We start from the raw sequence: 11,616 nt of genomic DNA on the forward strand, positions 1-11,616 counted from the left end.
ACCATCGAAATCCAATTTTTTTGAATAAAGACGAAAAAATTGGCTTATTGGTTTAGTTTTGTCTTTATTGACTTATTTTTGTCTTTATTTAAAAGGACTAACAGCGGACTAACGGTAGTTAGCAATTGGACCAAATTGGAACAAAATGGAAAGTACATAGTATAAATCGAGCCAATTACAACTACAGGGACCAAGTCGACACAAACATTTAACTACAGGACCATTTCGGGTTTTTTCCCTAAAATAAAGGACCAAAAAAGACTATTACTTTGTTGAGAGGAAAAAATAAGAAAAAAACCTTAAAAGAGTTAGCTAGTGGTGATTTTGTTCACCCTCTTTTAAAGAGGGTGAACATTACCATCCATACCCATCAAAATTAATTAGCATGGTGTGGTGGTATGAGATTTCTAATATAAAAACACCAACAAAATGGCCACTATATTCACTTCAAATGGTCTGCCAATTTTTTAACGCCGCTACTTCATACACTCGTATATCTTGTCAAGATACGAAGATAAATTTATATCCATATGTGCGTGTGAAATTTTCTTAGAAAATGAGGTGTTCTTTTTTGTCGAGCCAAAAGAATGTGGCCTTTTATGGTCTTTTTATTTCAAACCAAATCTTTATTTTCCATTCCATCTGGACATCTCCATGATAAATTCAATTCTAATTTATCTTCAAAACAGAGTAATACTACTGACACAGATGTTAGGACTCAAATTCGGATCTATGTGATCAAAACATTTTTGTTCACAGAAGTACTTTGAACAATATTGGGTATTTAAGTAGTCGTACTAAACTTCTTTTATTTACAGTGATATATACACACAAATGGGCACCTCTGCTAGTGGCATGGCAGTAGGATTCATCACAGTCGAATTGGTCATCAAAGATCAGTCGAGGTGCGCATAAGGCGGTCCAAACATTCCAAAATTTATTTATGTTTTTGTCATATTCCGAAATTTATTCAAAAAGATATATACATAATTTTAATTAACTGCTGTACAATGCAAAACAGGCAAAGTCTCCCCCAAATCAAAGGTCAACAAGGAAGCCCTTGGCTTGGGTTGCTGCCCGGAGATCCCGACGGGTTGGGTCGCAGGCAAGGTCAACCTCTCACACGTCCCGAACCACTTGGCCTGCACGTACTTGTGCTTCCTCCACGGACCCATGTGCATCTTTCGGTCTTTCATGCACTTCTTGGTTCCCGAACACAGAATCTTAATTACGGCTTTTAACCTCTCTGCTTTACCAACGAATAATTCGGGCAATTTGCTAATTAATCGGTTGTAATCTTCATTAGCTCTTGCAATCTCGAATTCCGCCCTGAAATTCAATTCGATAACCACTTTCACTTCCCCTTTCTTGGGGTTTGAGTTGTCCATCACTTCCAAATAACTGTGCTCCCCTGAAAATAAATACAACAAGAAACCTTAATTAGTGAAATCATAAGGCTTTTCCGGACTTTTTCCGACCCATTTTTAATGATAGGAGCTGTTCGTTTTGTAGAGCTCGTTGAGACATTCAGTTACAGTAAAAAAGCACATTGATTGGACAAATTAATGGGTTTTGAGTCGGTGTATCGGTTTATTTTCCTTAGAATAAATGTATTTTGATGTACAACCGGTTATTTAGGTGAGATCAATGTGTATATGTACCTGAGGGGATATCCGGTGAGCTCCTCCACTTGGATTTACAAATGCCACAATTGTAACCAGCCAATCGGAGGCGATCTGAAATCCCTCTTTGCAAACAATTCCGGCAACCGTCGGCAGCCACCGGTCTCCGGCAACCACACTCATTTCCGGCCAATCTTAATTCCCTCAGAGCTTCTTTTGTGGCATGCCTAATCTTCGTTTCAATTGAACTGCTCCTACACATCGTCGCCTGCAAAAAACCAATTTGCGACATTGGTCAATTTAATCAACGAATTTGCGTATGCTGACTTGAACAACCATCTGAAAAATATCATTTAAAAAATTGACAGAAATTGAAATGTAAGTTTCATACCCAAAATACCCTTCCTCAAAACACAAAAAATTACCTTGAGATTTTGTTCATTTGATTCCCAGAATGCCTTGTCTACCTCAACAATATTGTTGACATTACCCTCGTCCACCAATTCATCGTCGTCCACGTCCATATCCTTTATGCCGCCGTAATCGCTACTCTCCCCCGAATTGCATAAACTTTCGGACGACTCCTCCCATTCTTCCAAAAACCCGAAAATCAACACCGCCATACTTTCCGGCCCACCGGAACATTTCCCGATTTCATTTGAATTCCTGCGTTGGATCGGATTCTTCACCGTTGCTCCGGCCATTCTAGTTGGACCCTCTTCTTATTAATCTTGATCCACAACTATTGATTTTTCACCTCTCTTTTTTTCCCTTTCCTTTTTGGATGTGTTAATGTTGTTTTTTAATTATGGTATTTATAGGAGGGATTGGCCGAACGATTTGCCGCGCACATGGAAGGCTTTTTGCTTACGTGGCACTTGCTTATTGGATAAGGAGATCGAATTTTTTTGGTTTGGAAGATGCTGGACGGACAGGTAGGTTCCGAGTCAGCATACCCGATCAAATCTGCCCCAAGAAATAGTTATGGATATACTCGAATATCCGTTGTATTTAAGTGATTTAATAAAAAAAACATGTTTGTTGGTCTTAAATTAATTAATTAATTTAATTGCATTAATAAAATAGGGCTGTAATGATTGAGAGTTAGGCTTATCCTAATCTCATTAGCTCATCTACGTACCCTATTTCTCGAGTTGTGATAGCTGCACAGACAATGGAGTACATACTCCATGCACAGATCATTTTGGGACCCGTTTTGGGTTCCATAAACATAATCGGAGCCGTTCATTTTGTTTAAAATATTTTTTTAAGGTCCCTGTAAAAAATAAGTTCTACCAGATACCGGTAAGTGCCTTTACAAACCATCCAACTTTGTCCCAAATTTTGGCCTCAAATTCTCGAACAAAGTTGGATATTTCGTAAAGGCCCATACCGATATCCGGTAAAACCTATTTTTTACAGAGACCTTAAACAAAATATTTTAAACAAAATAAATGGCTCCGATCATGTTTGTGAGATCCAAAATGTGTCCTAAAACGATCTGTGCATGAAGTATGTACTCCATATCTGTGTAGTTAGCATTAGTGCCATTTATCTATCCTCTATAATCATTCGAGCTCTCATTGTGTGGGGCCTATTCTTGGTTTGTCCATGATTGTCATATCAATCGTTCAAATTGTAGAACACGTAAGGAAAACAAGGCCACGGGAAATCAATTGGATCAGTATATGGTTGAATGGATTGTTTAGTACTGTAGAATATAATTAGTCTATTTTACAGAATAAATTACAAGTTGTTCAATATATGTAATAACATTCCATCAGCTCGATTCTTTTGTAAGCATACTCGTCTCTATATGTTCTATGAGATGAACGGTCCGGATTATAATTTCGGATTCATTTTGAACTCGCACAGTGAATGTTTGGAAAGATACGGAGAGATATGGTGTATGTAGAAGAGCTAGTCCCTATTCTAATCCTGAAGGTTGGAGGGTGGGTGGCTAGACTATGGTTATGTGTACCGACAGCCCCTGCTATTCACAAGGAATATTTGAAGAAAATTACGCAAGAAAAAATGTGTTTGGCTCATTCTAGATCCCACAAAAATTTAGAAAAATATTCATAAATTTTGAATATTATTTTATGGGGTTTTGTAAAAAAATCAGCTCCAACGGATATCGGTAAGTATTAGTACTTTTAGATTCGTAGGGGTGAAACTGCTCACAGATATCTGTTGGAACTGATTTTTTACAGAGCCTCATAAAATAATATTCAAAAATTTATGGATATTTTTTTAGATTTTTGTGGAACCCGGAATGGGCCCAAACGCAATTTTTTTTTGCATGATTCTTTACAAATCTTCCTTTCAATTAGAATTTCTGCAAAAATAATATGAGACGTTTATTAATTTTAAAATAATTTGTTGATCCATTCCGGCCTCGGTACTCTCACACGTACAATGATAAGTTTTTGATTCAATTGTCTAACTTTGATATCAAATTGGATAAAAAAAATTAATTACCCAGCTTGGAGCATTTGTGTCATCAAATTAATCGAAAGGGTTTATCTCCTCTCTAGTTAAAAAAAAGATGGACTGATCCAATTTTAGCAATATGTTTTGGGTCCATTCCGAATCCAATTTGATGGTTAAAAATTGTTCATTTTATAGATTTCGTCGAGAAGCAGAACAATAGAAGAAATCTCATTAATTCAACATCAATCAATAAATAATTGGACCACATATATTCTTAAAATAAATGATGCCAATGCAGTGTTCCATTCCTTTTTCAAAGAAAAATACTTTCCAAAATCAAATTTATTCTTATCCGATCGTTCTGATGTTTGTCATGATTGATTTTCTCTCTGAGTAGATGAACTTCCCAATATTGTTAAAGTAGGCCGAAATGAATCCAAAATTAGTAAAACTGGACTAAAATTGAGAGGATCATATCCCTGTATCGTTTCTCTGCTAATGCAATACAGCGACACATTGAGCACGATTTTGTTTTATTTTTTTCCAAAACGATAACAGGTGATATTATAAACAGAAAGTCTACACACACAGCAAATCTGTGCACAGATTGTGTACAGATTTTATTGTGGGGTCCACCATGGGTCCCACACAAATCATCCGAGTCGTTCATTAAATGTAAAATATTTTTTCAAGGGTCCCCATAAAAAATAAGCTCAATCCGATATCTATAAGTGCTCGATCTAACCATATAACTTTTCATTATCTGGAAATCTGAATGAAAAGTTAGATGGTTGGATGAAGCATCTATAGGAATCGGATTGAGGTTATTTTTTACGGGCACCCTTAAAAAAATATTTTACATTTAATGAACGGCTCAAATGATTTGTGTGAGACCCAGGGTGGGCCCCACAACGAAATCTATGCACAGATCTGTTGTGTGTGTAGCAGGACTATATTATAAATCCAAGAAACAGTATATCAAGAAGAAACTTCATCCCTAAACAATGGACCTAGAAACCAAATAGGAGGGGACTCAATCCAAAGACACCCAACTCCAATTAAACCCACCGTTCTAAACAGACGAAGCACTGCAGAAAACCAAAACACTCACACAGGAGTGATAGAAGCCCCACAAACTAGGAGAAATCCCACACAGGGGACACCGAAGAACATAACCAGGAAAAAAAAGAAAAAAAAAATCAATAACGGAACCGGACGGAGTCTGCCGTACCGGAGCAGATTTCATCCACCAACCTAGATCTCTCACTACAACAGAGGAGGACACCTTCGGCGACCACGATCTACAAGACACTACCTCCAAAAGTCATCGAACTACACGGCGGAAAAGGCGGATGAGGGGTGGCGGATGGTGGTTTGGAGAGGAGGAGGATGGGGATGAAGAGGGAAGGAGAGAAACCCCCCACGAGGGGGAGAAATCCCTCCCCTCCTGTCACCCATTCGGGCATAAAACCCTGGGAGGGAGGGGAAGGAGGGAGATGGGGGCATCGACTTTTTTACGGTTAGAGAGAGTGTGTGTGTGTGTCCATCATTGTCCTTGTTTGCCACATGATTTTGTTATATATTTGTTATAATTCTGTGTTCGGGTCACTTTAAACGTATCTCGACTTATATCGGGTCCTATTGTGAGCTTAATTCGGTCTTTCTATTGTTAGCCCACTAGGCTGACAATAAGCATACTAGAAAACAAGAAAAACACGTATTCTTGTGTATTTTTTATACCCTTTAATACATATTTACACACTTACTATCATCAGTCCATTGGACTGATTTTAAAATTTTCTAGCTACATAATTTAGTGATGAGTTTGAATGACAACTATACAATGACTCGAACCTAATTCATAGCAATCACATTTCTGAACTAATTTCGGGCTGATTTTGTGACCATCGTTGTCCTTGTTTGCCACATGATCCTTGTTATATAGTATTTGTTATAATTTTGTGTTCGGGTCATTTTAAACGTATCTCGACTTATATCAGGTCCTATTGTGAGCTTAATTCTGTCTTTCTGGACTGACAATAAGCATATTAGAAAATAAGGAAAACAAGTATTCTTATGTATTTTTTATACCATTTAATACACATTTACACACTTACTATTGCCAACTTATTGGACTGATTTAAAATTTTCTAGCTACATAATTTAGGTATGAGTTTGAATGACAACCATACAATGACTCGGACCTGATTCATAGCTGTCACATTTCTGAACTAATTTTGGCTTACATTTCTGAACTAATTTTGGCTATACTTATTTGGATGGCAGAGAGACTATTCACACCACTTTTAAATAAATTTTCGAAAACAAATGTATCTGACACCGTTCTACGCATGTTGGATTCATATGAATCCAACAGTCCGGATACAGTTACGTTTGAAATTGTATTTTAAATTGTGTGTGCGGCAATATTGCTCTATGGATAGCCCCAACTCCAAGGGAATGACGAGTTTGACTCCAGGTCATTGTCACGTTGAACGAAATTTGAGGAGAATTTTTTTCACCAATTAAATTCAAGTGGTAATTAATACTAACATTTCCTGAATTTCTTGTTTTCTAGTGTAAAAATCAACAAGAGGAAATTGGGAACTAACCCTTGGCGTTGCCTTAAAGAATGAAAGAAGTTTGACAGCTTGTTTTAGTTCGATATACCTATAGGGGTCAAACTGAATTTAACGGATGCGCTAAAAGTTAGATTAAATAAAAAAATTAGTCTAATAAGGTTCACTATAGATGTTTAGATCAATGCCTAGTCCACTAACTTTTTTAGCAAGGGTTAGGGTCCATTATCTGATAATCTCTAAAGTGAGGTCTAGACTCTACTCCTTATTAATTTGTAATAGGACAAAAATATCCTCACATAAAATTATCCTACCAGATTATCACAGGAAGTTATGCCAGAACAATTGTCTATGCCCGAAAGTTTGCCAAAAAATTGCCGCTGCCAAAAAGTTGGCTGAAAAAATTCGCCGGCGCCGCCACTGCTGGAGTTGGTCGCCGGTGCCAACCATGGTGACCGGAGATGGGGAAGAAGATGTTGACTATGTAGTAAAAATAAATAAATGAAGTTCAACAGATAGCATTATCTGTTGATGTTATTGGCATAACATAGACTCTAAATTTTTATAATTAACCATATTTGTCTATGTTGTTGGCAAGATACAAAAAATAGATTTGAACAGATCAGTATTTTTTGTTGATGTTATTGGCATAAGTCAGAGTCCAAATTTTTATAGATAATCATATATGTCTATATTGTTAGCAAGATACAGAGAACAAATTTAGATAGATTATTGAGGAATTTGCTGGAGATGATCTCTTAAAGATCCGGTGACCCTATAGTTATAGTAAGTGAATTTAATTAAACTAATGATTATATATAGTCCATAAATATTTTTTGCATTTTCCATGAAAAAGTTAATGCACGACACACTGGATTTCCATGCGGCGAAGTTTAGATAACTAAAGGTTACAATTTCAACTTTATGTCAATTCCATGCATTATGATTTTATAATATTCACCACTGAAACCCCAAAGTTCGCCCTCTTTTTACCTTTTTCTCCCTCCTTCCCCAAAAGTGCATTTGCGAATCATTTACTATGTAACAACAAAAATTCATCCAGAACAATGTGGCGGTTTTTTCGTAGTTGCTACAAAACTGACAATTAATATTTTGTGAGAAAATTTCCTATGAGTTTTCTTAGTAGTAGGATTCTTGAGGGCTTCGGACCAACTAATCTCTTAGGTACATCTAGTGTGTCTAACATGTACATATAATAACCGCGTCTAAGCCATGGGAATTGCAACGTTAGGGGCAATGAGAACTAGGATTAATATCTCAAAAACAAGGAGGATTTGGGACTAGTTATTAATGTACTCCTATATAAGATGGATAATGGTAGAAGAATGAGTTGGGCAACAATCAAAATTGGAAAATGACATGAGCTGATTAGAAGTTTTTTTTATTTTTTTATTTTGTCAATCGATAGGAGAGATATTCATTTACATCATGTATGTATGAATTAGAAAGTACAAATCTCGGGTCACTATATTAGTTGTGACAGTCCATGAGATAATCAAGTCCAAAAATTAAACGAATACAATAAACAAGCTCATCACTAAGGGTCATCATCGAGCCAGCCCAGCCCAGCCTGCCAAGTCACCACCCAAGCCCGCTCGCGGGCTGGGCTAAGCGGGCTTTTTTCTTTTTGCGGGCCGGGCTATGTTTCTTAAGTTGAAGCCCAAGCCCATCCACGGGCTAGCCCAATTTCCGGGCTAGAGGGCCAAAGTTCGGGCGGGCTCACGGGTGCTTGCAACCATAATGTGTGTTAGAATAAGAACGCCCCAAGCGTAGGGCCAGGTCGGTTGAAAGCATGATAATACCCGGAATTCCGGGATCAAATCCATAGGGAGCGCATCCATACTTTGTTTTAGAGATTAGCTTGCGTAGATGTTTTAGCGCTAGGACCGCCAACCAAATTTCGGCGTTGAAACGGCCAACTGAGAAATTTAGTTAACTGGCTACTTAACCTAACTACGACTTTTTAACTGGAGGCTAAACTAAAGGCTAGATTTAGGGATAACTAACACCCATAACGCAAGGATAAGCTCGATTCTTCTCTTTTGAACAAAGGAGTTAAACATGGCTAAGACTCTTTTGGTCCAGCTTGACAAACACGAAGAGGGACATAGCTCAAAGCATCAAATGTGGCAAATAGCTTAGCCCTTGCCTACATTTGATCAAGGAGATTAACACCTCTAAGTTTTGATACATAAAATTGGTCCTTGGTCATGTTTAAACTAGAAAATAAAATTTTATAAGAGAAGAATCAGCCACACCCTCAGTTACGGGATGTTAACCATCCCACAACCTAGCCCCACTACACTACTCACTCATATTCAAAGGAGAAAGGAAATGAACAAGGGTAAACATAAAGGAAATACTAAACATTGATTAAACTTGAAATAAATACAAGATCCTTGAAGAGGAGAGGATTCCTTACAACTTTAATGAAGGCAAAATGCTTTGAAATTGAACGAATCGTACTTAAAATCACTCCTTAAGACATGAATGAGATGAGAGGTTGGAGCTCCATTAATGGAGGTAGAGAGAGAAAGTGCAAAAAGTAAAAGTGCCCTGCATTCGGACTAAGGTTGGTATATATATCCCCTTTACAAAAAATTTACAAAAATGCCATTAAAATGCCCGCGCAGGAGTGAGGGATCGATCCCTGACAAGAGGGGGATCGATCCCTGAGGCACTGGATTTGGCTGCTGGATTGGGGGATCGATCCCTGGTCAGAGGGGGATCGATCCCGGTGCTCTCTGGACTTGGCAACTGCTCTGCTGCATGTTTTTGGTCCACGGGCTGCTCCAAGTCTTCCTCCATTGCCTTGGACACTTTGTTTGGAACTCGAAATGACCTCTTGAGGCTCCTCAAGAACATCTAGCACATCCGGACTCCTCCGGGGATTATTGGAAGCCGCGGAAAAACCCATAATTACACCAATTATCTGTCGAACAACAAAAACACCCTTGCGCGTAATCTCAAACAAAAACGGACGAATATGCATGCATGCAAGAGTGACAAAAAGGAGGGGGATAAGCCTATCAATTTACACTATTCACGGCTTATCAACGGGCCGGGCCGCACAATTGTTGTCCCCGAGCAGAAAAGGACAATGATTAAATAATAAATAAAAAAACATTCAAACATTCTTCTTCTTTTCTTTTCTTTTTTGCCTTGGAACATTTGGATGAGAATGACATGCAGTAAAGTTGCATATGCTTAGTCTTCAACACATAAGGAAGGAATGGGTATGCACCCAAGGCCACTGATTTTTGGGCTATCAGATAGGTCTTGCTGGTGGGTGTCGCGGGTAGGCTCATGTGCCTGGCCGACGGGCGGACTGAGTAAAAATTCATAGGTCCAAGCCGGCTCATAGAAACTTCGGGCTAGGCTAGCCCGCCTGTTGGACGGGCTCAGGCCGAGCTGGCTTCAGACGGGTCGTGGGCCTTCAAGTTAAATGATGACCCTTACTCATCACAGGGAAAAAACAAATAATTAAAGAAAAAATGTGTCCCACTAAGTAAAGAACACCCACACGCAGATAGGAGAATTCGAACTTCTGACCTAGTGAGATATAAGAATCCTTGCCAACTGAAATAGTCCCTTGTTTGAATTAGTCATTGTGAGTAAATTTAGGTCCAAATTAGCGCGTTCGGAATTGTTTTCAAATCCTATATAATCTTATGTTTTTTTAGATAACTATGATACTAACTCCTTTTGCGTCCCATAATTTTATTATTTAAGTCTCTTCTTTAAATTCCAGCTTTTAAGGAAATATACATTTAATGCACTTTAAGCCTACTCAAAAGCTACCTCATTAGAATCACTTCTGAAATTGTCTGTCTATTTGATGCAGCGGAAGCTAATGAAGAACGGAACTACTAAATCGAGTCCGAAATCCGTTGATTCGTAACGAATACCCGAAAATCGAAATCCTTCTCTAAACCTGTTTAGTCAAAGAATACCCAGGAATAAAGGCATCAAACACTTTGTTGATTCCGTAGAATACCAAAGAATTTGGCATAAAAGAGAACACTCTTTATAATTTCATTAATCATCAAAAACTGAATAGCCCTAAGGCTTACAACTTAATTTATAGTAGGAGAAACCCTACACACTAGGAAATAAAGAAAAAGGAAACTACCAAAGCTAGAATTGAGTCTTCGTAATCAAATAATTCTTAAAAGGAAACTAAATAAACTAACTTGAAAAACTAAATAATGTAAACACTTATTTCTATAATTGCAAGATTCCTAACAAAATAAATAAAAACAAAAATAAGAAACTTTATATTCTTTTTTTTAAATAATATACCAACTGATGCAGCGGAAGCTAATGAAGAACGGAACTACTAAATCGAGTCCGAAATCCGTTGATTCGTAACGAATACCCGAAAATCGAAATCCTTCTCTAAACCTGTTTAGTCAAAGAATACCCAGGAATAAAGGCATCAAACACTTTGTTGATTCCGTAGAATACCAAAGAATTTGGCATAAAAGAGAACACTCTTTATAATTTCATTAATCATCAAAAACTGAATAGCCCTAAGGCTTACAACTTAATTTATAGTAGGAGAAACCCTACACACTAGGAAATAAAGAAAAAGGAAACTACCAAAGCTAGAATTGAGTCTTCGTAATCAAATAATTCTTAAAAGGAAACTAAATAAACTAACTTGAAAAACTAAATAATGTAAACACTTATTTCTATAATTGCAAGATTCCTAACAAAATAAATAAAAACAAAAATAAGAAACTTTATATTCTTTTTTTTAAATAATATATAATATATTCATTTTGCATCACTATTCGACCCTTTCAAACTACTTAGAGCACTTTAAGCCTACTCAAAAGCCTACACGTTAGTGTTTAATTATCTCTTTAGTCTATAATCAAACTTAACAATTTCTACCTTCACATTGATTATTTTTGCATACCTAACCAAAAAAAATCCCACAATACACAATACACAAT

At 37.3% G+C, this 11,616-nt stretch overlaps 1 protein-coding gene across 1 annotated transcript; it reads right to left on the reverse strand.

Annotated features, from left to right (window-relative positions):
- Positions 1-946: 946 nt before the first annotated feature.
- On the reverse strand, positions 947-2,420 carry LOC131330246 (uncharacterized). Its single transcript, XM_058363754.1, has 3 exons — positions 2,048-2,420; positions 1,662-1,890; positions 947-1,411 (listed from the first exon to the last, which is right to left on the reverse strand). Exons 1-3 carry the CDS (start codon positions 2,324-2,326, stop codon positions 993-995), a joined length of 927 nt encoding a protein of 308 aa, XP_058219737.1. The 5' UTR covers positions 2,327-2,420; the 3' UTR covers positions 947-992.
- Between the last annotated feature and the right edge of the window lie 9,196 nt (positions 2,421-11,616).

The sequence above is a fragment of the Rhododendron vialii genome, chromosome 6a (genome assembly GCF_030253575.1).
Source record: "Rhododendron vialii isolate Sample 1 chromosome 6a, ASM3025357v1".
Classification (NCBI taxonomy): domain Eukaryota; kingdom Viridiplantae; phylum Streptophyta; class Magnoliopsida; order Ericales; family Ericaceae; genus Rhododendron; species Rhododendron vialii.

Coding starts and splice junctions, on each gene's coding strand:
- LOC131330246 (XM_058363754.1), bottom strand. CDS start 2,326: ATGGCCGGAGCAACGGTGAAGAATCCGATCCAACGCAGGAATTCAAAT. Junction 1,891..2,047: donor CAAATGAACAAAATCTCAAG/GTAATTTTTTGT, acceptor GGTTTTTTGCAG/GCGACGATGTGTAGGAGCAG. Junction 1,412..1,661: donor CTCACCGGATATCCCCTCAG/GTACATATACAC, acceptor ATTTATTTTCAG/GGGAGCACAGTTATTTGGAA.